Source organism: Cyanistes caeruleus, chromosome 1 (assembly GCF_971803275.1).
Source record: "Cyanistes caeruleus chromosome 1, bCyaCae1.hap1.1, whole genome shotgun sequence".
NCBI classification, from domain to species: domain Eukaryota; kingdom Metazoa; phylum Chordata; class Aves; order Passeriformes; family Paridae; genus Cyanistes; species Cyanistes caeruleus.
The window spans coordinates 110,404,992-110,432,938 of record NC_141701.1 but is presented as its reverse complement, the minus strand read 5'-3'; the positions used below and the strand labels follow the sequence as shown (position 1 = coordinate 110,432,938).

The 27,947-nt window shown below is 42.7% G+C and overlaps 1 protein-coding gene across 19 annotated transcripts; it reads left to right on the top strand.

Annotated features, from left to right (window-relative positions):
• The first annotated feature begins 63 nt into the window (after positions 1-63).
• On the top strand, positions 64-27,908 carry NOD1 (nucleotide binding oligomerization domain containing 1). 19 transcript variants are annotated; one of them, XM_086850003.1, is made up of 13 exons: positions 94-165; positions 2,921-3,035; positions 6,694-7,032; positions 8,867-9,041; positions 10,247-12,050; positions 14,101-14,184; positions 15,200-15,283; positions 16,815-16,898; positions 18,496-18,579; positions 20,619-20,702; positions 21,316-21,399; positions 23,489-23,572; positions 24,997-27,908. In XM_086850003.1, the coding sequence occupies exons 3-13, from the start codon at positions 6,817-6,819 to the stop codon at positions 25,067-25,069; spliced, it is 2,856 nt and encodes a 951-aa protein (XP_086706129.1). In that variant the 5' UTR covers positions 94-165; positions 2,921-3,035; positions 6,694-6,816; the 3' UTR covers positions 25,070-27,908. The 19 variants fall into 19 exon arrangements, 8 of the variants coding, with proteins under 8 accessions (XP_086706129.1, XP_023775075.2, XP_023775074.2 ...); XR_015276105.1 differs by having other exon boundaries at positions 110-165; positions 2,921-3,047; positions 21,151-21,399; XM_023919306.2 differs by having other exon boundaries at positions 110-165; positions 2,921-3,047.
• The last annotated feature ends 39 nt before the right edge of the window (positions 27,909-27,947 follow it).

The following is a 27,947-nucleotide window of genomic DNA, read 5'->3' as shown; positions in this document are numbered from 1 at the left end:
GTGGGTGCGGAGGGGGGTGCGATGCTGATGGAGGAGAAGCCTTCGGCCATTCCTGAGCGGGGAGGAGCCGCTTCCCGCTGGGGAGGAGAGGCCGTGTGTGGGGCGGGAGGGGTGAGGGAAGCGGCCGTGGGCTCCTCCCCTGGCCTCCGTCCCTTCGCCGCCGCGGTGAGTGCCGGGGAAGGGCCGGGGCGCAGGCGGGCTGCCAGGGGAGAGGGCTGGCGGCTGTGAGCTCGAGTGTCTGCTTTCCGTAAAGCAAAGTTTCTGTGGTACCGCCTGAAAGGCTCGCAAGGTGGGAGGGGAAGGGCTGCGCCGCTCCCGAGCTGGAGACTTGAGGGCTCCTTCGTGTTCCCTCAGGAGCTCCCTCCCGCCCGGGGGAGGCGGCGGCTGGCGCTGTCTGACGGGGAGCGGGGACGGGCGTGGGGACAGCGCCTTCGTCCGGAACACAGCAGCGCTGCCCGGTGTTCCAGGTGCTGGCGAGGATGTGCTGTTCCTGAGGGCTGTTGGGGAAGGGTGGCGAGCTCGCAGGGACGGAGGAGGAGGAAGGCACCGCTCCCCCCCTGCCTGGCGCCCGCCGCGGGGTACAGTGAGCCATTTGCCTTCCCCAAAGCTGGAGATCCGAATCCATGCACCGCCGACTCAGGCGGCGCTCGCTTGGGCCCCGCTGCTTGGCTCACCGAAGGCAAAAGAAGCTGGAAGAGAAGGAGGCGGGAGCGGTTCGTAGGGCAGGATGGTGCCCCGTGACCGTGATTCCATCAGCTGCAACTTTCCCTCTAGGATTCACTGCTGGTTGGATGTGAAGATAGTAAATGACAGTAGAAAAGCAGTTCCGTGTTTATAGCCAGCAGTAAATTGCCCGCTCCTCCTCTGTCTTTAAAAAAAAAAAAAAATCCCCAAGATTTCTCTGCTTGGAGAAAGTTTCATTGCTTTCTAGTAGTGGCTTCTTAATATTTTTTGATCTTTTCCCCCTGGGAAGGAGTTACAAGGAAGCCATATCAAGTCTTCCTGACAGAGGCTTCTTAATGCATCCAAACACTATATATAAGGTTCTCTTTCTATACAAAAGAATCTGTTAAGATATGTAAGAACAAAACCTGTGAGGGATGTGAATATTTCTGTCAAAGCCTGTGCCTTTTAAAGAAAAACTTGTCATTTTACCAGATGGAGGCAGAAATAATTTCTTCTGTGTTCGTTTACATCTGTTGCTCTTCAAATAACTAGGGATGCTTACAAAAGCTTATGATGGAGTCATAAGATGAGTGAGGGGGGAGGAGGAGGGAAGAAGAACCACTGAAAGATGTTGATCTCTGTGACCCCAGAGCTATGCAAGAGCACATGAGTTGTAATGGATTTACAGGAACGTGATGTTAACATATGGCTCCCTGGGCATTTATTGACATATGTAGCATCAGTTATGATAGTTAGAGATTGTGAAGTGGGGTGTGATGAGCATGCTTTGATTCACACAAACAGAATAATTGAAGATCTACACAGGGGCTCTGTACAAGCTCTACCAATGCACCATTTTTGCTATAATAATAAAAGGCTATTTTTTAATACCTTTGGGAATACATTGCATTGCTTCTCATCAAACATGCAGACTTTTTCTGTAGCATATGTGCCCATTTGCCTCTGATCTCCGCATGTTTTTACTGTTCTTGATCTAAGTAAAATAGCTGAAGTTCTTTTAAATGTGAGAGCTGTTGTGTGGAAATGGGTGTTTTATTCACTAATTATAGTCAAAGACTGACTGCTGTTGCATGCATGACATAAGATGTGGAAAATCAGTCCCTTTTCTGTCTCTCTCAATGACAGCAAAAAAGCTGAATTTATGCTGGCCTGACAGAGTCCAGATTACCAAGCATAGCAAAATTTCCAGTTCTCCTCTTTCTGTAATGACTCTGTAGTGAGTAACTGGCGCTGTAAAATACCTTTTCCCAGGAAACAAATCTGACTTGGAGACATAAAGGTCATAGGGCTCCATTTCATGTGAAACGGAGCATTACTTTCATACAGCCACCTCTGGAAGATTGATTGTGTTTTGAATGCTACAAGACAGAAGGCTGTACTAGTGGGGACTCCCCTAACCCTGGGTTGGCACTCAGGTTTGTGTGCTTCACTGTTTTCCTGCCAGAGCTGGATACTAGGTGCTGTGTAAATCCTGAACATATTCCAGCTACTGGCTGCAGGTAACTAGGTAAGTAGCACAGGACTTAATTTCACAGGCAATTTAGAGGAACAGTTTTTGTCAGAAGAACTTATGCAAGACTGCAGAAGAAGTAGTATTGACTGAGGTTTCAGCTCTTCAGAAATATTCTAAATCAGTCTCAAATCAGTTGCTTTGAGGGACAGCGGTTAATTAAGTTGCTCCTTTATTGTATTGCCTTTATTGTATCATCAAACACAGTCCCCTTGGGAGCAGTTATCTCAATAAAGGACTCAACTCCCTAGCTGACCCAAAAGTTGAAATGTTTTTTAGCTTTTCTGTAAGATTCTTTAGCCTCTTTATATACAGCATTTACCTTTGACAAGACTTTGTTGCAATAAACCAGCACATTCTTTGCTGCCAGGGGTCTTGCAGCACTGGGAGTGGAACAGACAGTTTTGCTAGAAGAAAGAGCTAGGAGACCTTAGTAAAAAGAGGATGTGAGGATGGCAAGGCCAGGAAAAGTAGAAATGTATATATGCTTGCACAATGCTGAGAGTAGAGGGAGCTCAGAGGAAACACGAGATAAAAGTGCCAGTGCCTTCATGCAGAAGACATTGGCGCCACTGCAGCTTATTGACATGGATTGTACAAAACCTTGCTGGAAGTACTGATGCTTTTACTGTACCTCTTACTATGACAAATTTCATTTCCCTTTTTCATTTCCCTCCTTATTCCTGGCCTGATCCCCATCTTGCTTCCTCTTTTTATTCTCAGTTGCACAGGTTTATGATTGCCACACTTGCTGCTGCTTCTCATATCGCTTCAATCCCCATCAACATTTCATTTGTTGACCCTGAAGGGGTAAGACCCTGTCTTACCTTTCTTCTTGGTGAGTAAGTGGGTAAGTATTCTGCTCTCGGATTCTTTTCAATTCCTTCTAGTCTGTTTCTTGCCTTCTTCACCTGATGGACTTTGCTGTCCTGAAAATGGCTAATTGCATTTCCTCTCCAACATCATTGGCAGCTTCTTCAGTAAGTAATTGTTTTGGCTTTTTTTTATTTTTCCTCTTAGGAACAATAAGTCTATTCTGTTCCCAGATAGGAAGCTTTTCCCCACGAGTGTTTCTCCTGTTTGTCTCCCCGTACCAGACTCCTGCTTCACTCAGGTGTCATCTGTCTTGTCTGTCTCCATTCCTCCTCAGGTCAGCTACTCTGTCAAGCTTGCAGATTTTTCCCTTTTTCTTGCTCATTTCTCCAAATAGATGTGTTCACAAGCTGTTGCTGTTAGAACAGGTGATCTGTTTTGACCGTAACTTGTAAGAGCCTTAAGGTGTCCTTCAGAAAAATGATTTTATTCATTTTAGCCCTTTCAGAAATGGAAGGCAGTACACTGAGGTGTCTCACATCAATGTATGTCTCAGTCTTTTCTAACAGCATCCTCGTGGCTGATGCAACATCGGTCACACGAATTGCACTGGAATTGAATCCAGCATCTGCAGGGCTCCAGATAAGGTGAAGAACACTGTATGCACTCTAGAAAGGAAGTGCTTTCAATGCCTGTTTATAAGCTGCATAAGCATTTACCTTTAAACATACCAGATGTGTAACCTAGCATTGTAAAACTGACAGATCCTTCCACAAGAGACATAGTAACCTTGTGTTCCCTCACTGAAAAAATTATTGGAGCACTGTGGAAGCTGGGACTCTTTCCAGAAAGAGAGGTGATGGGCTTGCAGATAAGCTGGGAACCTCATGTTGTCACACACTGGCCTTGTGTTTTTAAAAACACCACCCCCCACCCCCCAAAAAAAAAACCAAACCAAAACCAACAGCAAAAAAATAATTCCCAACAACACAAAGAAAAGCTTGAGTGAAACAGAATCGTGTTTCAATATATGTCAAATTTCTTCATACAGCTGATACACTTTGCTATGAATACAGGTAGCAGGTAGTCTTTCTGTTCCAGCACCATTTAAAGTGTTCAGCTCTTCGTCTGGCATGGATTTTCTTAGTCTGTGAATGGTGGAAATTTACATTTTTTTCTTACTTAAAAGGACTGGTGAAAAGTACCAAGTACCTCCAGTACTGGCTGGTGTGGGGTTTTGCATGAAATTTAATATTTCATTGAAAATTTCACTGAGTACATCATCATGCACAGAATTCACATTGCCAGTCCTGACTTTCCCTGCTTGGTATTTTTGTTCTTTCTCCTTTTCTCCCCGATGTTTAGCCTCACTTTATATTCCTTTTTGCTTGGTTTCTTGTTTCTCCAGTCTCCTGCAGATCACCCTGTGTGAAAGAGAGCGTGCTCTGTCCTGCAGCATTTGTGTGCACACCCCTTCCAGTAGCAACCATGATTTGTACTGATTTGGATGTAGTCAGATGCAGGGCAGACGTCTTTGAAACCTCCTGGTCATTCCATATTTTTCATGTTCTGTCTTGCTGCTGTATTTCTTCTTTTTTTTCTTCTGCTCTTTGTAGATAGAACTGAAATAGTGAAGAAAATACTTCTATATGGTATGTACACTTGGCAGCATGTTGGTTCCTTCTTATGGTTTTCTGAGTATTTGTCTCAGTTCTTTTTACAAAGTACAAAGAAAGAAAATGCATTAGAAAAATGTGGTCCTAGAATAGCCAAAGCAAACAGAGAATGTTGGGTGGATGCAGTAGCTTGAAAGAATAGGGTTAATATTTTTATTGCTTGTTTTAAGATTATGCTATCTATTTAACTAAAGCCTACAAAAGTTTAAGAGTAAGTTATATTTTCAACACACTTGGTCTTCATTTATGGAATGAGCTTTCTTGAACAAAGAGATGTACCAGTGTGGCTTCTGGGAAGCTGAGTGACTCAGAAATCAGCCACTTCCTCGGGTGGGTCATCTGAATTGGGTAATGAAAAGTTGATTTGTCTGAGTAGATGCAGTCACTTACTGGTGTGGTAAGAAAGTCATTTCACTTGGTTACATTCCGTTTGTTTGAAACAGTTTTGCCATTTTGGGAGTTGGCTGTGACCCAGAACAGTTATGCTGGGGATTTGCCAGATCTCAGCCCTTGGAGAGCCCAACTCTTAATGCAGTTATCTGCATCCATGCAGGCCAGCAACCGTAAGTTTGGACCTATTGGGAAATCCGAGGAGCTAAGCTGGTTTGCCCTGCTGGTTTGAGTGTAGATAGTTAGTATCACTAAAATACAGTAGCAATACTGTAGAATACAGTAGCTTCTCCAGCATCCAGCAGGAGAAGCTTCACTGATGCAGACAGCAGCTTCTGATAAAGAAAACGCATAGAAGTGTGATTGTTCCAGTAGCAGGTCACTCAGAATAATCTGTGAGCTGGCAGGGCTCAGTTATAGCTTGACAGGGGAGTGCTGGGGAGCATTTGAAAAAGTTCCCCTTCACTGCAGATGTCTTGGGAAAGTGTGAGAATTTTGTAGTGGCAGAGTTGGCACATTTACAGAATTGTTGAGGGGTTTTGACTTTTGGTTTTGTTAATATGACTGTAATCAGAATCTAAGAACATTCTTCCAGATACCCCTTGATCTGCTGAAACAACAGTATGTTTTGACTGTTACTGGGGGCTGTCAGTCGTTTGTGTTGATCATGCAGATTCTCATTGTTTGTGTGGAGGTGATTCAGTTGTGATCTTGGCAAAAAATTAGCTTCCTGCATGGGAAATCATATGTGCAAGTTTGTACCTAAATAGTACCTAAATGAACTTACCTTTGAATTGTAATTACAATGTAACTTCGGGCCTACTATATGGTAGGCACATTAACTACAATTACAAGAAGCCCTGCAGTAGAGAGCAGTCTGATCCTGACTCCTCTTGCTTAATGCCTTGTGGAGAAAAATAGGAATAAATGGACATCTAAAAAGAGCTCCCAAGAGGTGGTCTAGAGAACAAGGGCATACACTGTGTATATAATTTGCAGGCAAGGAGAGAGCATTCATGCTAAAGAGTATGGTTTCAACACAACATCCCTCCTGGTGTTGGTGAACCTTGTGTCCTGAAGCTAAGCTATTTTCCTTAGTTTAGCTAAAACTGCCTGAGAGTTCAGGAGCTTTCAGGAACAGGTACTATATTTGCAGCGCTTACACAGTCTCTTGTTTTAACAATGAAAAAGTAGAATGAATTGCTACTATAAATTAATTCCCCCTACAAAATTAATTGCTGTGAGGTATAATTTTATTCCGTTTATTTCGCTGTCCAGATTATGTTTGGACAGATGCCCTGCTTTTTCTACTGAAACATGAAAAGCTAATAAAAAATATTAAATTATGCACTAGGAACAGGCAGTTAATAAAGCAGATGCCAGTGGTGGTGTTCGAGGCGAACTAGAGTAAAATACTGGTACAGGAGGGAGACTGTTGAATATATTTTATTTTTCAAAACCTGAACAAATAAATGGAAGTACCTGAGGAAGAAATGTTATTAGAAAGTTGGCCATGACACTACAAATAGCTTGGGAGTATTCTGTGATATCTAATTGAAGGATGTATCTGCATAGAATAAAGTTTAAACTGAGATTCTGTACAATTACTTTTTGCAGACTCGGTGATATGAAGGACAGATTTCTAGTTTGCCTGAAGTTAAATACAAGCTGACCTGTCACTACAAACAGACAGTTTTTCAAAGATGAGGCTTGGTGGAACAGCTTCTTGGTATCTCAACTATGGAAGGCCAACTTTGTGCTAATGCGGACATTTCTGTGAAAAAACCTCCAGGAGCAAGCCCTCAGTCTTTCATTGCTTTGCTGAAGGTTCACCGAGAGCTTCTGGTCAGCAGGATCCGAAACACGCAGTGTTTGATTGATAACTTGATTAAGAACGACTACTTCTCCACTGAAGATGCAGAGATTGTTGTCCAGTTTCCCACTCAAGCAGATAAGGTATAATTTCTTTTTTCTCTGGCCAGTGAAGCTTTTGGTGACTTTCAGTTTATCACCAGATTTTAAGGGTTTATCTGACAGTTTTACATTTTCTAATACATTTTCTAATCTTTGTTATTTTGGAGTTTTCACACCCCATTCTTCCTGGATGAGTGTCTCCAGCACGTCCCTTTCCAGCAGGGCTGGCACTGCTGGATATGCTCATTGGCAGCTGTGAGAACTTAGCAGGGTGGTAATTGCTGTTCTGTCCCTCCCAGCTGCAGCTTTGTCCTCTGCTAAAGAGATGGCCAAATGGTTGTTGGAGGATAGCAAGGAAAATCTGCTTTAGGATGCTGTGGGACAGATCATCCTGCGTTAGGAGAGACAGAAATGAAATGTTGTTTTAGAAGTTAATGATTGTTTGTTGTCTGTATGAACACCTTCCTTTCTCTTTAAAGACCTATGTAGGCTGTAAATGTCTCTAGGGAAAATTGATGTATCCTGGCATATTTGGGGTTTTAATTCATCTTTGGATGTCAGTAGCAAAAATTATTTCCTTTCGTTAGGAGAAAATTACTGTGTACACAGTTGATCTTTGCATCATAAGTTGAAATGGCTGAGGAGATTGGTTGATGTAGGAAACAATCAGGCATCTTCAGAACCCTGTCACAGTTAGGGGCAGGCAAACCATAAAAAATTCAAGGACCTTGGACTTCGCCAACAGTGCAGATTTTCATAAAATAATCATTCTTGCTGGCATATTGAAATGGTAACACAGTGCTCACACTGTGTGTAGGGTCAAAGCTGAATAAATGCACACTGTATGATTATCTCAATTTCTTATTGTTCAGCATAATATGCATGGTTGTACCAAAGCTGAGGGGGAGGCCATGCATCAGGAGTCTAGGCGGAGACAGAGAGCAGGCCACAGTAGGCTAAGTGAAGTGGACTCTGTGAGAGCTTCTCTGGAAGGCATAAAATTGCTTTTCAGAGCATACAAATTGTCAGAAAAAGCTCCATGTGTTTGCTGTGCTGCATGTACATCACCCTGATTTAAGCTCACAAGAGACCACAGTCTCTGGAAACACTTTGTCTGGTTTAGAACTGCATTCATTTTTAGCAAGGGGATCCTGACATTCAAAACGTGCCACCAGATGACTGCTCTGTCTTGCAGAGGGTTTTGTCCTAGGACTGCCTTGTACTGGTGCACAGAGATCACCCTCTGCCTGGCCCATGGAGGTGACACTTTGTGATGAACTGCTCCAGCCACTGCCTGGTAGCCATTAGTTTTGGTAGAAACTGCAGGCAGTGGGGCCATTGTACAGGGAGAGCCTGGAGAATTGAGTTATTGTGTTGGAAGGAAAAGTTATAGGGTTTTGGCTCAGTGTCAAGATCCAGGGAGGGATTCAACCTACCCTGCTCTAGACCTGGCTGGATCCTGAGGTAAATCCAAATGTGACTGGAGTGAGGGTGAATTTAGGGCACTGAGGAACCACCTCTATTTTAATTTTAAACAGCACAGGATTTAAAATACACTATCTAGCCAAGCTGAGTAAATCCTTTGGTTTCCCTCTTGAGGAGTGGTATTTATCCATTTTGTTTCTGATTAGTGTGATTGAGCTACAAGTTCAGACCTCGACTTGCAGAACCAACTGTGTCACAGCATTCAAACACAAACGGCAGTTTAGTTTTGTGATGGTTCCAATTCAGAGCTCGATTTTGATTTCACCTTTTTGAAGCACCAGTTTTGATTTTGGACCCCTGCTCCAGCCCAGAAAAGATCCTGAAGCAGTTGACAAGTATTACTGTGATAAAATGCTGTGTATCAGTGATCTTTCCTGTGGTGTTTCTTCAGGTTCGCAAAATTCTAGACTTGGTTCAAAGCAAGGGAGAAGAAGTTTCGGAATATTTCGTCTTTGTCCTGCAGAAAGTCACCGATGCTTACTATGAACTTCAGCCTTGGCTGGAGGAAATAGGTTACGAGCCTTCAGAGAATATTTGTAGTAAACCTGTGGTAAATACAGATCCAGGTAAGGTCATGCATCTCTATCCCTTCCCTTAGAACTGCCCTGCTATGTAGGAAGCTCTGGACAGGTGACAGGACAGTAAGAGTTGAGGCAGGCACAATATTGTTCCTGAGACAGGAAAAATAACTGTATGCTTGCTAGCAGTGGGAGCCAAATTAAAAGGCACACTGTATAACACGAGGGTGATGTTGATAAATCACATCCTGTTCTGTTAAACTCAGGCTCTTTCTGCATTTGTGGGTATGTAACACATTGGGAGAACCACCTTGTGCCAGCTGTAGTATTTTGTAGACCTCTACTACAATTTATTAGCAACACTGTGATGTTTTGGCCATGGACTAGCCAGTATTTCATGAGAACAGTCAAGAAGTGAGGCAGGTTGCCCAGGGAGGCTGTGCAGTCTCCATGCCTGGGGGTTTTCAGGATCCAACTAGACAAAGCCTTGGGTAACCTCATCTGATGTCAGAAATGATCCCATTCTCAGCAGAAGGTAAGACTAGACCTTCTGAAGTCCCTTCCAACCAGAATTATTCTGTCATCCTAAATGATGATTTTTAGCAACACTAAAAATCAGAGTTTAAGTATTGCAGAAATTATTTCCTCTGGAGTGGTTTTTATATACTACATAAATATAAAAATTAACTTTGTCCCCATCTGAAATGAAGTTTCTGTTGAAAAAGACAAGCCAATGTTGCACAACAACTGAGATTCTCTTTCTTTTTGTCATCTTAAACAAGTCTTTTCAGGTGCCTGGTATTTGCTTTCTAAAATGCATGGCTTCGATTTCCAATAATATAAATGACCAAAGAAGTTAGGAAAGAATAACCACCTACCTGATACAACTGCAGGTAGAATATAAGTACAGTGACATCAGTGACCAACAACTCCAACAAGCCTTTGCAGAGAGTTAAACAGCCTTCAACAAAGGGTCAGGGACTTGGCTTTGAGTCTCAGCTGAAGCATAGCAGCCCCTTAAACCAATGCAGCATCAGTACTGGCTTTCAGGAAGTCGTGGCTCGCTTTCTTTAGCACCTGAATTTCCCAAGTGAGTGATGATGGCAGCACAAATAGAATTAATCTGCCAAAGAACCCTTTTCACATTAGAATTACTTTTGTTTATTACCCCATGAATTCCCAAAGAGGTGGGTCATTGTATACATAGGTTTTTAAATAATAGTCTCTTTAACAATAGCTTGCTGTCTCTTTAGTTAGCAGGTATTGCCAGAAACTCAGACATGAGCTGGGACGGGACTCCAAGTTTGTTATGTTGTACGCTCAGAAGGAGGAGATGGCCCTTGAAGAAATCTACTCCAACAGTATTATGGAGCTGATCAGTTTTACCAATGAGAGTCTTGGCCAGGTGGGTCAATTAGAAGCCCTTTTTGATGATGCAACTGGGCTAATTAATGAAGATGGAGAGACTATTTATGTCTACGGTGATGCAGGAATTGGAAAATCCATCTTGCTGCAAAAGATACAAAGCCTTTGGGCCAGAAAGGAATTGGACATAGGGGCCAAGTTTTTCTTCCGTTTTCGGTGTAGGATGTTTAGCTGCTTCAAGGAAGATGAAGTCATATGTTTGAAAGATCTGCTCTTCAAGTATAATTGCTACCCAGACCAGGACCCCACAGAAGTGTTCCATTACATCTTGCAGTTCCCTCATACAGTTCTTTTCACTTTTGATGGCTTTGATGAGATCTATTCCAACTTTGATCTCAGCAGCGTACCTGAGATATGCTCACCCAATGAACCCATCCACCCCCTGGCGCTGCTTGTAAGCCTTCTCAGAGGAAAGCTTCTTAAGGGATCCAAGAAAATTCTTACTGCCAGGACAGGAACTGAGATCCAAAAAAACATCATTAGGAAGAAGGTGTTGCTCCGCGGTTTCTCCAGGAATAACCTGAAGGAATACACAGCTATGTTTTTCAAAGATGAGCGGCAACGAGCACTGGTATCAAACCAGCTGGAAGCTAACCCAAATCTCTGCAGTTTGTGTTCAGTGCCTTTATTTTGCTGGATTATCTTCAAATGCTTTGAGCACTTCCACTCCATGTTTGACAGCCACGAGCTTCCAGACAGTTCAGTTACATTAACAGATGTATTTCTGCTCATGATTGAAGTCCACCTGAACCGATCTGTGAAAACAAGTTTGCTGAAGAACAATATCAGGAGTCAAGCAGAGATGTTCAGAACAAGAAAGGAAAGTCTTCTAGCTTTGGGGAAAATGGCATACAAAGGGATGGAGAACTCTTCCTTTATCTTTGCGCAGGAGGAAGTCTCATCAGCAAACATCTCTGAAAAAGATTTGCAATTGGGCTTTCTCAGGACAGTTAAAGGTTACACTGGCTGTGACAGCCAGGCCACTTATGAGTTCTTGCACTTAACCCTTCAGTCTTTTTTCACAGCTTTGTTCTTGGTTATGGAGGAGAAGGTGGGTACCAAGGAGTTACTTGAGTTTTTCAATGAATGTTCTTCCATGGAGACTGCCCAGCCTACTTGCCTTCGTATCTCCTGGCTGAAGAAACAACTAGCAGGGGAGGATCCTTTCCAAAATAAAGAACACTTTAATTTTACCAACATGTTTCTTTGTGGCCTACTTTCCGGATCCAAGCAGAAGCTCTTCAGACATTTAGTTTCACCTGCAGTCATTAAGAGGAAGAGAAAAACACTCATCACATACCTTGGGAAGAGCATGAAATCCCATCTGAAGGGCTACACTCGGTCCAGGCTTAAAAGCTACAACCAGGTGCAGGTGCAGCCCAACTTTGTGTGGATGCTGAGGTGCCTGTATGAGACTCAGAGTGAGAAGGTGGGGAGGATGGCAGCCCGCCGCATGCACGCCAACTACATCAAGCTGGCCTACTGCAACGCCTGCTCTGCCGACTGCAGCGCCATCTCCTTTGTTGTGCACCACTTCCAAAAGCGCCTGGCTCTGGATTTGGACAACAACAACATCAATGACTTTGGAATAAAACAGCTGCAGCCTTGTTTCAGCAAGCTTGCAGTGATCAGGTAGGAGTCTCTGTATGGAAGCAGGTCCTTGTTCTTTGTTTATCCCACAAACTGGTGGGTTGAAGGAATTGATCTCACAAGTGGACAAAGATGAGGATTAGTGCTGCTGGAAATTAATGTTTCAGATCTTCTGAAATCTTTGTTCATTTAGTTACAGGAGCATATACAAATGGTGAATTTGGAAACCAAAATGGAAAGGATGGTAAGAAGTCCTTAGAAGCACAGACTGTTTAAACCTGTAGTTTGAGTTAGCTCCAGCTCAAATTGTTTTATCTCAGGAGAGGATTTTTATGAGAGAAGGTGCTTAAGGGAAAAAGGAAAGATAAGGGCATCTTCCATTATCTGAAGATTGCCTGAGGCCTTCCCTGCCCTCGGTCATAAGGGGTAAGGGAGGATCTCCTATTCACAATAACCCTTGATCAGAAGCTCTGAATTTCTTGCTTTTGCATCCTGTCAAAATATCTGGCTTTTATAGGACAAAAGCTATCATGTACATCTATGAAAAGATGTAGCTGACACCTTCAGATGTGGTGTTTCCCTGAGGTGATGTGAAGGGAGGACATGGCTTGGTGTGAACAGGGAGAACTATATCTTCACCTCTAACATCACATGCCAGATTGTTTCACCTCCAGCCCTTTGAGCTTGTACCATATCTTATTTGTCCAAAGATTTAGATGCAGAAAATCAGGAACTTCGTATGTGTCTTTTTTAAAGCTCCTTCAGCCTCATGAGAATTTTATTTTTTTTTAAGAACAGGATTTATTCCTCCTGTTTGGCTGTGCCTTGCCTAGTTTTCCTGTAGGAATAAATCAAAGTCAGTGACTCTTTGTTTTTTTCCCAGTTATTTGCAAATTGACTGACCTCCCAAGAGAAAGCAATAAGGAAACTCTTGGAGAAAATGCATAAATATGTAAGACAAAACAAAGAAGCAAAAGGCCAACCTTTCATTCTTTGTGCCTATCATGTGATCATGCCATACACAATGTGATCCTAACATCATCCCCAGCTAACCAAGATAGTGTTTTAGATTGCCCTTTTGTCTTTATGGATCTTCAGATGTTGGAACTTTTATTTCTAATGAGCAATTTCTGCAGGTATGGAAATGTTGTTTCCAACAGCTTAACCATGCCTTTCAAAGAAGCAGACTGTTCTGATCTGTAGAAATGGGCTGATCTCTCCTGTGTGCTGGTGCATTCCAAAGGGACCAGGTTGCTAACTAGCAAAGGCTAGGGAGGCTGTTGGTGATAAGGGACTCTCAGCAGGAAAGCCTCAGCTACTGAGTTTGTGTGCAAACTAAATGCAGTCAAAACGTTTTCACAGGGAGAGCTTTACCCAGAAAATGTGATTCATGGAGATTGGAATGCTTCACTTGAATCTGTCCATTTAGTGAAGGTGAAAAAGCTTGAGAAATTACAAAAAAAACCAAAACAACAAAACAACAACAACAGAAACCCCACACCAAAACAACTGTGAGAAGAAGCATTTTTATTCTGTGAATGACTGACATTGATTTGTTTCATGTCTGGCTGGGACAATGAAATTAGAAACATCTAGCACACCCATGGGAGCACAGTTCTGTTTTCTGGCCAGGGCTTTTCACAACCTTTATTTGGTGAAGCCTGAATGTGTTGTGACTTTCAAGATGCCTGGCTCTCACTACATACTCAGAAAGAAGATTGCAAGACTAGTAGTTTGGACAGCTTGCTTCTGCTAGGGTGTTAAGCAGACTTTCTTCCTGAAATCACAGTAAGCACAGAAGGAGGGTGAGATGTTTATCTGGTGGCTGACTTCCTACATTTTATTGTTCTCAGTTCTGTGGACAGCTTCCAGAGCATTACCTAGGAGATCTGGGACTTTCTGATTGTAATCAGTTTTGGAGTGAGCCACATGAAGCTGAGCTCACATTTCCCTCAACAGCCTTTAATATGTGGCATAAGGACATGTTAAAATATCAAAGGAAAATGCATAGGCCTCCAGTTATTTGTTAACTCCTGGGTTGTAAACATTTGTAAGATGTATTGATTTAGACTTTTCATTCCCTTCTTTCCAGGCTCAGTGTAAATCAGGTCACAGATCACGGCGTAAGGATCTTGTATGAAGAACTCTCCAAGTACCAAATTGTGTCTTTCTTGGGGTATGTACCCTCTTGGGAGCAAAACACTCAGCAGTGATACTAGAAAATAAAACTGTTGCTCTCAGTACTGACACAGCAGAGGTGGGGTGGAAACTACAGCTATCTCCTCATTTAAGCAAAGCAGCTTTTTGAGTTAGAAGTGATTCTGTAACAGTTCACTGGGACAAGGACCACAGCTTCCTCCCCCATCACACTCCCTCACATCCTCCTGCTGGCATTAAACCCTTCTGTGACACAGTGTGGGCCACTGTCAGGTTACTGAACTGTGTGAGCATGCTAATTTTTATACCAAAAGCCTTCTGTTGTGGAAGTGATAGACTGCAAGCAAGAAAGCATGTGTAGTTATAGCCTGCTGTTTTCTCTGCTGTAAACTGATTTATTTCAACTATGCAAAGCAGATACAGCTTGCTAGAGACTGGTGTCAGGAACATGCAGTTTCAAGTGTGATGTTCATGATACCAATTTCTTTGAAGAGCTTAATTGGTTCTTAATGAAGTTGAAGCTAGAAGGCACATTAGCTCTGACTTCCTGCTCTTGGTTAAGTAGCTACATAAAAATGACTTTTTGAAAGGTGAACATGAATACCAAGAATAGCTTTTTTCCTCCAGTGCCCTAATGTAAGTACAACTGCTCAGGTATCTGCTCTTCAGTAATATTTGCAAGGGGATTTTATGACTTTTAAAAGACCAAAAGTACATCATGGTGTTTTCTCTTTTGACTTATCTTCTGGCAATATTATTTCTGTACTAGCACAGGGATAAAGGGATGTTTGCTTGTGGAGACCATTTATTTTAAAATTATATAAATATTTATGATTTGCAGTCTGGTCTCCTTATATTTTATATCTAGCCCATCACAATATGAATTATATATCAAAATAGAAATGCAAGCAACTGTGAACATGTACAAAGCCGTACGGAAAAGATAGATGCTATGTGTGTATCATAAAACATTCAGGTTGTAAATATTTAACAGCAGTAATAACCTATTTTTATCAATGTGATTTTTCTTTAAGCTTATACAACAACCAAATCACTGATGTTGGAGCCAAATATGTTGCAAAACTAATTGAAGAGTGTTCAAGCCTCGAATATGTAAAGTATGTTGGATTTTTTTCCTTTCTACAGTATCCCAATTAAGGTTAAGCAACTTGAAAGAGGAGGAAGAGTAGACAAAAAATGTATTTGAAATAAAATACAATTTAGGTTGCTATTGTTTATTTGTTTTGCAGTAGTCTAGCAGTGGATGGCAGCAGATGAAAATCTTGAATCCGTAGTCTTTTCTGGAATATAGTAGTGAGTTAAAGGAGTGCATGAGACCTGTTCTTTACCTAAATCTAATCTGAGCACCTGAGCAAGGCTTAAATTGTGCATGGACCTTGCTGCTGCTTCCAGCAGGCAAATTCCCTTGGATTTAATACCACTTTTTAGTGTCTGCTCTTTAAAGGGCCACGGGGGTCAGGCTGCAGTGGTGTCATACCTCAACTCTGGAATTCCCCAGATTCATTTAGTGAGTTGTTCCCTTTATTTCCTGGAACTTCCCCAGATAAGAGTGTCTAGCCATACACATTGGTTGGACATAAGGGTAGATCATTAACCAGTGGTTTAATTGTGACCATAGAAGAAACCAGAGGTAACTGCAGCAATGCCAGCTTTTGGTGGGAATGTAAGAACAAGCAGCCAGGGACTCTTGGGTTCTAGTTCTTGATCCACCACTGACTTGGTCTGAAACCCCACTCTAGCCACATCCTTCCCACTTGAAATATTTGCAGAATTTTGAAACCCAGGAGCACTTTGGTTCTTTCACTGCTTTGACAGTGCTTTGCTTATTTAATGTAGCTTTCACAAAAAAAGACTTTTTTTTTTGATGGTTACTTCCAGGCTGCATAGTAACCCTAGAGATTATTTTGAGATAGAGTGCACATTCATGTGCCCAAAGTCATCCAAACAAGACAGTTTTATGTAAATGTAGTGGCTTGGAGAGGTTGGGGTTTGGTCTGTTCTTTAAATCAATCTATATGCAATTATCTCTCCCTTGAACTCCAGCCATTTGATATCCACATACGCCAAAAATAGAAAAGGCTTTGTGTAAAATGCCAGCCAAAGACTGCTGCACTGACCTATGCTGCTGCCTAGAGCCTGTGCTTACAACAGAAAGACTTGAAATTATTGCAGTCTGTGCTTATCATCTGCAGTTTCTTCTGGAAACACAATCAGGAAATACTCCGTTCCCTGTGGCATCGTGAAACATACTGCATGTAATTCATGAGCTCTGTTGCAATTGCTGATACTATGAATTACATTAAAAACAAGGCTGGGGTCCTTGCCCTGAGGATCAGTTGCTAAATCTCATTTCTAACATACTGAGCACCAAACCCAAGACTCTATTGCAATGCTTCTGATTTGGAGGGCTGACATGCAAAATACGCAAAAGACAACATAAAATTATGTCTTTTAGTCAAAGGTCAATGCCTGCAGTATTTTTTCACTCTGGGTTAATCTTTGATAACTGCAGGTAGCCTCCAGAGTTAATTAGCCTTAAATACTTGTGTGGCTTTCTGAACTGGTTGGTGCTCTGATAACTGCACAGTTGTAAGTGATGCACCTCATCAATTTATGTATTTTGTGCAGAATAGGAGCAAACAAAATAACGAGTGAAGGAGGGAAGTGCCTTGCCCAGGCCATCCAGAAGAGCAAGACAATGTTTGAAATTGGGTAAGTTCAGTGCTAAGGAGCAGAACTTAGGGCTTGATCTGGGCCAGGCACCTGTAAATCTCTTAGGATTCCTTTTTTTCTGTCCTCCTTCTATTCCTTCGCTCCTCAACAGCAGCATTAGAACAAATGAATGTAGAAGCATAGCCACATTTTTGATGGAAAATGAGAGCTGCTTTGTTGTTCTTCAGTTCACACAATGTTTGGTTTGGGTTTTGGCATCTGCTTCTTTTCTTTTTCACTGTTCTGACAGAACCTTAAAGGAGAAACAAACATACAAGAGGACAGTATGTAGAGCTAACCACTTTCTTTATGGCAGCACAACTCCTCTAGAGATACTTGGTTATTTTTAAGTCTGTGTAGTTTTATGACAATTGGCACTGCACCTAGTTATTGAGTGTCATTGTTACAACTGTCAAACCTTCTGCATCACATCCTGATAAAGTTGTGAGCTGGAAGAATAAAAGGGAATAAAAGGGAATGTTCTCTTAGGCTGTCCCTAGCTGCAAAGTGCTATTATTGGAGAGAGGTCTAAATGTACTCCAAACCTTTAGTTCCTGCCCTGTTTCTCAGGAAAGGTGCTAGGTTTGATTTATTTTATTTATTTCCCCCCCACACTTCTTTTTTCACTCTATAGGAGAACACATTTCTTAAAATATAGTGCTTGAATACACATCATTAAAATCTCTGGCCATTGTGAAAATCACAGTAGCTGTGAAACATGAAAATCAGATTTGTACAATCCGATTTTTGGCCTTTAATTTTGTTGTTCTACAACATTTCACAAATACAGTGAGCAACCTGCACACTTCCATATAGCTGGGTCTGCTGTGCTGTACTTGCTGTAATTTCAGTGAAGGACTCCTATTTTCTCCTGTGGAGGAAGTGATCATTCCAAATGGACTTAGGATAGCTTGGACAGAAATGTTTAAATAGCAAACTGCACTGGGTCTGAAGGACAAGGAAATTCTGGGGAACTTACTGGAAGTCCATGTGTTTAGATACCACAGAACTCAATTGATTTTAAAAGAGCTGCCAACTTATTACCCATAAGCTGAGTGTGGCTCTGAGTCATCAAGCCGGGATCCCTGTAAAAAACCCAACAACGTAGACCTCAGCAGAGGTGTTTTCAAACCTCATAATAAAGGATGAATTTTCAAAGTTGTTAGTCTGCATAGAAAGGATTTGACCAGTACTCCCAGTTTCTGATCACATCTCTCCAGCTTGTACCAAGTTACCTTTTCTCACACATAATAAGCCTTTGTGTAATCAAGGATTGTTTTGCCATTGGAAATACTATTTCTTACCAGTGTGCAGCAAGGTGATCCCAAAAGCACTCCTGCTGCAGCGGGCTGTCTCCTAGAGCTGCCTCTGTGCTATGGCCTGAGGGTGCTGGTGAGTCAGCAGAGGTTACTGGTGCGATGTGCAGGGAGTGGAACATACCTGCCTCAGTGGGGAGGGTACCTGCCAGGTTTCTCACAAGCCTGAAAGACTGTGAAGTCATCGGGAAAGAGGGGAGGGGAGAGAAACAGGGAAGAATGCATGGCCAAGAGTCAGTAGGGCAGCACAACTGATATCTCCTGATATCTCTCTTCACTAGGATGTGGGGTAATCAAGTTGGAGACGAAGGAGCAAAGGCATTTGCAGAGGCCCTGAGGAACCACCCCAAGTTAACAAACGTGAGGTAAAACACCAGCAGAGCCAGGCAGCTCAGTGCAGTGCTGGCTTTTCCATCCTGCTGTGAAGCAATGACTCTTCCCACCAAGTGCTGGCTTGGGATGCCAGGAGGTCCCTGGTGCAAGCCAGAGGCCAGACTCTGTCAAAGAGCCTTGTGCAGCCTTCAGGCAAGTTAAAAATGCCACAGGACTGGCATCCTTTCTTCTATCTGCACCTCCTCCCCCATGCTGCACAGAGTTCTGGCATTTGTGAAGGTACGTGGTCAGTGGGTGCCATTTTGATCTGGGAGCATTAGCAGAAGGAGGCACCAGCTGTCACAGAATGGGGTTCCCAGTGAGCTCAGTATGAAGAGTTTCTGTTGAGAAAGTGTAGCAGCTCCTACCAAAGTACTTTTTAGGCCATAATATGTTTGGGTAGGGGCTGGGACATTCTTACATTTGGGCTCATCCTGTGCTCCAGTGGAGCTACACCACCACACATTCAGTGCTAGTGAGATGTCCTCCTCACTGGAGTTCAGGGAGGGATCTCAAACAAGCTTATGGCTGGAGCCATGACACGGGTGAGGTTGGAAGCACAGCAGGGGCAGAAGTCAGCAGTGTTAAACAGCCCATTCCCTGCTAGACTTTCAAATGCTGGTTGGGGATTTAAAGATTTAAAGATGTTTTGGAGTCCCTGCACACAACTGGAGCACATGGTGACCCTTTCCATTTGTCTCCCAGTTCCACCGGCCTCCGCCGGTGAGGGAGCAGGCAAGGCTCCTCAGTTTCCCCACAAGGTGGCACATGGCACTAGGTTCTTCAGAAATACTCTGGGAGTTTGGGGATCTCTGGAGTTCATTGCTGCCACTTCAGATCCAGGTATTTCAGAGCTGGTGCCTTGTCCTCTTTTCTGCCAGCGGGTAGTCAAGCTTAAAACTTAAAAGCTGAACAGGTGCAGTGACCTAGATATATGTAAACTTAAAAATAGAACTGAAATAGACATATTCCCATAATTGCACAATCCATCCAGATGCATCAGACTTGATAGAAAACATTTTGAGCTTGAATCAGAGCTCAGGGATTCTCAGATGAGAGCAAATATGCTGATGAATGTGTTTGCAGAAATAAAGAGGAGTAACTGTGCTGTCTCAAGCTCGGCTTTGCTGGCACTCGTGCAAGGTGAATCCTCTGCTCTGCAGTGTACTTGCTCTTGGCTTCATTTCTTATCTCCCACTGGCTAATCTTGCTCCATGATTCTAATTCATAGTAAGCACCTGTGGTAGCTTTATGTGAAGACCAAGGGAAGATAATCCTTACTACTTCAGTTTACTTTATTTGCCCTTTTTAGGCCCAGTCATGATGGACTGAGAATATCCAGTTTAAGCTGAAGCTAGGAGGGACTCATGCCAATTCATACTTGTGCCATTGCTCTGTTTGGTTCCCCTTTCTACCTTTTTTGAGGCCTTGCATTATTTTGAGGGGGGAAGATGCTTTTTTGGACTCCAAAAGGCCAGAGCATAACTTTAACTGGACAATTTTGCCAACTTCTATTCAAATAATGAAGGACAGACTAAGAAATGTTTGTGATTTGTAATGGAAAGCATTTACAAGCTCATCTCTCCATACACAACAGAAAGTGTTGTATTTGGAAGAAGAATGAAGTATTCAGATGCCTGACGGACTTAAAAGACAAAGTGCCCAGTTCTGCAGGGATGACAAATGCATGTAAAAACCTGAGTACTGCTAGGCACAACTCTTTGTCCTTGTTAAAAGACTCAACTCTCAAAACTACTGGGCACAACTCTGCTGTCAGCCCCAAGAGCACAATTCACTGACAGCAAACCTTGTGGACTCTATGACAGACCTGCACTCCGGCTGCAGCCTGTGAACTGCTCTCACTTGTAGAAGTTGAAAGGGCTCAGTGGATTGTGAAGTATGTGAGCCTTTGAAACACACAAATTCTGAGCTGTACGATTGGGAAGCAGATCATCCAGGATATTCCCTTGTATTTGGCAGTGGGAGAGCCATGTGGTGCTGCTTCTTAGACTTTTGTATCTTTACTTCACAGTCTCGCATTCAATGGCATCACGACAGAGGGAGGCAAAAGAATTGCTGAAGCCATGCAACACAACAACTCTGTGAGGATATTCTGGTAATTGACCAGAGTGTGGTCTCTCCTCTGCTTTCTTTTCCAGAGCAAAATGCTGGTTTTATTTCCTCCAATTCCATTGCCCTTCGTACTCTCCCCTCCTCCTTCTCTCCCTATCCTCATCCCCTCTGTTTTCACTATCAGTGAGCTATAAGATATCCCTTTGGAAGAATGTGGACATGAGTAATGGATCAGCAGCACGTGTCCTTTGGGATACATTCCAATGACCCAGTGTCATGTCTCCCTCCATCTTGTTTTCCCCATCTCCTCTCCATCTCATCATCTGAAGATAAGTTCTTTGTCCTCAGTTTTTGCACCTCTTCAGTGTTGTCTGTACCTTTTCCCACTACACCTCATCCACCTTTTAGACACTAAAGTGTCATGAGAAAGTATCACTAGAACATTGCTTGGAGAAATAAAGATCTGATACTCTTGTCTCTTTTACCTCCAGGGCTTCTCTTCAATATCTCTTTGTGTCCAGCCTTTACAAATTGCTCAGGGCAGGAACAGCACATCCCCCTTTGGCTGTCTAAAGCTAAGTCACAGACAAGCTGCAAAAACAAGGGGCTGAAAAAGAACGTCAGCATCCTAAGTGAACATTTTCTCTCCCACTCAGGTTGACTAAAAACGAGCTGGATGATGAGGCAGCAATGAGTTTTGCAGAGATGCTGAAGGTCAACAAGAAACTGGTGCATTTATGGTGAGTTACATTCCACAGTGGCACAGGCTCTTTGGCAGTCACTACATTAAAGCTTCACCTTCCAAGTCTATGTAGGTCACAGTAACAGCTTCTGTGCATGGTCTGGATGCAGCTGACTGCTTGTAGACAGTTCTAACGGGAAGTTAATAAAGCTGCTGTCTAGCATTTGGAACCTGCTTTCATACAGGGAAAAGTTCAAGCTGTTTCTGGTAACTTTCAAACTAATGATTGATTTCATCTCTCATTAGGGAAACAGTACCAGCCTCAAAATCAAAAGTTAAAAAAAAAAAAAACAAAAAAACCAAACAGAACAACCAAACTCCCAAGCAGACAGCTAGAACAGAAAAAAGTTATTACAATTCTTTTTTTATCATCATGCTATGAAAGTAACTCTTCAACCAAGAACCTACATGACAGATAATTAAATACATGTTGCATTTACCAATGCTTTCTTTTCAGGCTAGCAATACACTGATGCAACACACTCATCTCCAAGGCATCAATCCCCAGGAAACCAAGGGTTATTTCTAGCAATCACAGTGACACTTTTTGCACCTCTAAGAAAAAGCAGTTTTGGCTTTTCTAATCCAAAGGTTGCAAATGGATGGGTTAGGCAGATTTGAGCTGTAAAAAAAATAGCCATCCATTAATTTTAAGTGAACAAGGGAACATCAGTCATGGAGTCCCTTTACATGCTTTACAAAGACTTGGCTGACCACACTCTAGCACACTCCCTGTATTAATCCTAGTTCCAGCCCCCTAGGAAGCATGCTGGCTGTCATGGGTGCCAAGTACTTGTAGCTGGTTTTGGAAGCAGCAGAAAACTGTGGTGCCCATCACCCTGAAAATGAAAAGGCGGTGGGGGAAGTGCTTGATTTCTTTGTGCACAGCTGCAGATATAATTCACTGAGCAGTTTGGGTTGAATTCATAATAAAAACTTACCCCAGCCAAAGCAGGCATAGTAATCGAGATAAATTGCTGGCTTTGTCATGGCTCATATTGTCCAAGGGTGTCTGCCAGTGCACAAATTTATATCCTGCTTTGTTGATTACACCAGTGGATACCAAAAGGTGGTTACCTATATAGATAGTTGAACTTGAGGCCAAGTTAAAGTCTTTTTCCAGTAGCTGAAAGATTCTACTGGATCCCTTTGCATTTTGATTCATATACCAAGTGAAGAAACTCCTTTAATGGGAAGGCCTCCTTCCCTCCCTCCCTAAGAGATTGCTCAATACACTCCAGTTTTCAGCCTCATCCTGAATCCCCAGGGATTCATGCAACCAGTCACATGGAAGGGTAAAGCTAGGGGGCTCACCCTGGCAGACTGAAAGGTGAGTATTGAATTAAGCTAGGCTGGTGAGTATCTTTATACTCATGCAGATGAGTGGCCTTTGTTCATCTTTAGCTAGTGGGATGGTCTACAGTGGTTAAAAAGAGTTACCTATTCTTCATTAGTTTCACTGCTTGAGGATATTGTGTATGTTTTTTTTTTCCTTCCCTAAGCTCAGATGACACATCATTTATAGCTGGTAAGTTGTCTTCACTGGGACTTGCACCTGCTTATACCAGTCGAAAATCAGTGCTATATTTTTCAAAGGTCCTGCTGGTCTGATAAGCAGGGCTGCAGGATTTGATAGCTTCTAGATCATAACTGCTAAAACACTAGGCCTACACAGGGTCTGTACTCAGAATTTTATGTACATCACTTAAAAATGTGTCACAGTCTTCTTAGTAAGAAAGCAGAGCTGAGAGGTTTGTCTGTCTCAGTCCAAATACCACAGTCCCGTATCACTAGTGAACAGTTCATAGCAGAAATTTGTCAGCTGTGTAATTAAAATTGCTCAGTATCTCCAGAATGCACCCACATGCAAGATTAAAAGGAAAAGATTAATACTCTGAGGTCTGTTTCTGAAAGTGCATGTGGGACATTTGACCAATACTGTATACCGTTCTCACAGATAAAATCACAGTCATTTTCTTGTGGCAGACAGCTTTGCTCCTTGATGTCAAGCTGAGTAGGTTGTGCATGTGCTGCAAATTAATTTGCATGTTAGATTGACTTGAAATGCTTTCTTTTTTTTTTTTTAGGCTTATCCAGAATCAAATTACAGCCAAAGGGGTGAAGTCCCTCAGCGAAGCTCTCAAGGAGAACACAACTATTCAAGAAATCTGGTAAAGGTCCCTTTCTCAAAGGCTCGCTTTGTACACTTTCTTTCCATTTAAAACCCTACTGGCCTTACTACATCCCAGCCTAAAAAATCCAGAGCAAGTTTATGTGAGGCAGGGGTTGTAGTTGCAGCTGTGGATTTCAAACAGGTAAAAAGCCACTGCCATCGAAGCATTTCCTTGTGTGTTATGAATGTCAGGCAGCTTTCTTGGTTCACATCTGTCTGTACCACTGATTTGCAGAATGTGTGTGTTTGCAGAATCAGGGCCTGAATTTGTAGACCTAGTTTTGCATGTTGTTTTTATTTTTAAACTTCTGAAAGTTCATGCTTTTCAGGACCTAAATGCCAAACAAGCAGGAGATGGCTACCTTTAATCAGCATTGCTAGTCTGGTTTGCAGAATTTGTGCTTGGATTTTTTGGGCAGTGCTCCAAACATACTGAAAGTGCTAAGTTACAAGGAGATTAACTTTTTGTAAGACTTGTTTGTTTTAGATTAGGTGGGCATCATATAGTCACACATGTACATTTAAGGCAGAAAGCCAAATACCACGTTCCTTCCCTCACCTCAGGGAGCTCAGGAGTCAATAGAACTGAGCTGGTTTTAGCACTGCTGCTTTATTTTTGAACGTGAAATTTATTTTTAAATATATGTATTTGTTTTAGTGAAAGGACACTGAATTCTTGCTTAGAAAGACAATGACTCACTGTCTGACTAGTGTGTTCCCTGGAGATGTGGAAGAGGTACTTTTTTCAAAAACCACTGTCAGCTTTCGTCTACAGAAGAGGCATCAGTTTCCCCTCAGATCATTCTGAATCTTCAGACTGAAATCTGTCTTTTGATTCTGGCCTGAATGTTCAGAGGCATTCATTAACCCAAGTCATTTCATAAATCTGAATGGTTTAATGGATTTCAACATTTCTGAGAACAGCACTTAACCCGGCTGCTCATTTTCAGGGGTGTAAGTATCAATGTAGATTGTCTTTACATAGCCACAATTGAAAATTTTGCTATCAGTCATTTCACGTTAATAATGCCTGAGTACTTCACAGAATTTTTTTTCTCCATGTTGTCATGGAAGACATAAAATGCTTTGGAGATTTTAAATGTCTTTAAACCAGCCCACTGTACAGTAAATTTGTCAACTATGTGCTGCTTGCTGAAATGCAAACAGCTGGGTTTCCAATACCGAGTTCAGTTACTGGAGCTTAGCTGTGTGTTCAGGTTTTATTTCTGAGGGAGAAGCCTTGTTCCTCAGATGTGCAGTGGGAACAGCAGTGCTGTATCCGGCCTAACACCCATTCCCAGTTGAGGAGCATGCAGCCCACGTGGCATTGCAAACCTCTGCACCAAAGCCTTGGTAAAACAGAAGATGGGCAACAGTCTCTACCTTACTTTCACTCACATCCCTTTTGTTGTACTCCTCCAGCTTGAACGGGAACCCGATAAGCCAAGAAGAGGCCAAAGCTTTTGAAAATGAAGAGCGGATCATTTGCTTTTGAATGAGGACTTTCCCATTTTGCCAAGCTGGTGTTAACAAAGGTTACTCCTACACTTGGACTGCAGTGTTTATAAAGGCATAAATCTACAGTGCTTGTGGCAGGAGAGAGATACACTGTGAGCTGCCTTTTTATGAACACACTGCACTCCCTCAGCTCCATCCCTTACCCTGCCCATTATTCTTAATCCTTTTGGTGAGTGGGAAGTTGCCTGGGTAAATAATTAATGTTTGTTCGGTGCTTTGAAGATGAAATGCAAAGTGTTAATAGACTAAATCCACTGGCAGGTGTATGCATTTTGATAACTGAGTTTAGATCTATTCTGTACAGTGATGTAAATAATCTCTTATTTATATATGTAAATAAAGACATACAAGTGTCTTTATCAATATGAAAAAAAAACCCCACATATGTAGGAAAGGGTGCAAGATGCACAAACTCCACCAGCTCTGAGTTCTGGCTCAGAACTGAAAATGAATATATACACAGCTTTACCAGAAATGGTATCTATAGTAGTTGCTTGGTGTCAGTGTTTTGAGCATTAATGCCATCTTTCTGCCTAGAAATTAGGTCCCTATTTCTCCACTGACTACAGGTAGCATTGTAGACACTGCTTTTTTGTTGTTGTTGGGTTTTTTTTAGATGGGTAGAAATGGATGCATCAGGCTCAGATTACTTTCAGTCATTTTTTTTCCCATATCAAAGCAAATCCATTTTCTTTCATGCAACCAGAAGTCCTTCCTGCCATCACTGTAAAACCATAACACAGGCAGTAAACCACTTCTGCTTCAGATTTCCAGAGGGCTGCATAGAAGCAGCTGCCTCCTGTTTCCACCGTGTTTGTTCTGGGGAGGGGGTCTGGAGAGAAATGTGAACAATTAATTAGCAGGCTGTTCACTGTCTTGGCTCCTGGCCTGGGCACCGTGCTGGTGGCACTACACCAATGTCACATTGCCCAGCATCAGTGGGGAGAAAGGACGATTGAAAATCAACTGCATCAAGTAGAAATCCCTTCTCCCAGCAACAGGCAAGCACACAGGAGGATTGAGATTGGCTTGGAAAGCTTTTATGCTCGAATCAGTGGACAGAGCAAGGCAAGGGGCAGCAGTAATAATAAGGACCAGCAAGAAAACATGATCCTCCCCTCAATTATTATTGTTTAGGAAGTATAACTTCAGAGGCTTTAAAAGAAACCAGTTAGCAAAGGAGTGGGGTATTTGATTATTTTTTGTGGGAGCTTTATAAACTCAAACTCTACCCCGCAGTGTAGGAGGTAGTTTGAGTTTATAAACCTAAAATAGAAGTGTGAGCCATTTTCCTTCCTTCTCCCATGCTACCATCCCCCCCCAACTCAAACTTTGAGAAACAATTCTCCAGTTGCTGACTAACCCACAAAACCTTGGTAGGTTGGAAGAAGAATCTTCAGTTTAAGTGCCAAAGCAGTGGACCCTCACCTTCCCATCTCCCAAATCTGCCCCACGAAGCAAAGAAAATGCTTGCTTTGCAGGTCAGAGCTTTTCCATTTCCCATGTGGTAGCAAACCTTTCCCAGCCCTCAATTCTGTCTACTCCCTTCAGCTCCCCAACACATTTATAAAAACTCACAAGGGTTTCTCACAAAACCTGGAGTTATAAAGGAAAAAAAGTGGAAAAAAACCAGCTTAGTTATTTTTCAATGGCTTTTCCTCTGTGCCTGTGGTATCAACACTGATTTTTCACAGGGAGACAGATGAGGTTTTTCAACCATGCCAGAGGGAACTTGGCTAACTTGAATGATTTCTGCACCTGAGCCATTTGTTTACTGAAGCAAAAGGGCACACAGTTACAGATGAACTGGATTTCAATTGCTAAAACATCTGCCAAAAGCAAAGCCTTTAAAGACTTCTCAGTGACTTTAACAAATCAGAGACTCATGCACCTTGTCAAAGTGTGTTTTCCCAGCCTACTCTGATGGAAGGGAGAAGATACTGGTGTAAGGAAGGGCCTTCACCAGAGGTGTCATTTGCCTGTGTTTGAGGAAGTGTGCTCCTACTTTGCTCTAATCACAGAATTACTTACCAGGTAGAAAACATGTTTAAAACTACAGTTCCTGTCCTCATTTCACTAAGTGACTAAAAGAGCTTCCCCCAAGCTTTCCAGTGTAGTCGCATCTGCCCCTTTTTTTGGGCTAGAGCAGCCTTTGGCATTGTTCATAGTGACAAGCTCAGCCCTGTTGCAAATCTTGTTCCATACCTGGCTGTTACAAGCTGGGCATCCAGGGGATGTTTTCAGGGACAGCAGCATTTACAGGGCTACAGCAGCTAAATGCAGCCTCAGGGTAAGTGGTGGCAGGATCAAGCCCAGCTGCATGTAGGACAGAGCTAGGCACTGATTGCAGTGCCAGAGACAGAGCCAGTCACAGCCACTTCTTCCAGAGGTGACTCTGGGCAGCAGACGGATGTTTGGACTGGGCTGAAGGTCTGAGCACAGCTCACTCTGGGTTTGACAAAACCAAGGGGTTTCATAGCATCCTGCTCCCAGCTCAGCCAGAGCAGGGTGTCTCCTTCACAGAGCACATCACAGCTCTGGGAGTCATGCTGGGCAAACTGGTTGCTGCTCTGGGAGCAGCCAGACATCCCTTGTTTATCTGCACAGCGTTTCTGGCTGAAGCTCTTCCTAGTCTTACCGGCCTCTTTGTAAGGGGCATTGCAGCAACACTTCTGCAGCTTGCAGTGAGAGCCTTGTTTACTCAGAGACAACTGTAACTTTTTTAAGACTTGTTTGTAATTTGCTGAAGCCTTCTGTGTACACTGCGTCATGTTTTTCCACTCGTCCACTGTGATAATAAACAGCTTTTTAAAGAATAAGCTGCCTGCAAGTGCTTGGGCTGCCCTGTCAAGCAG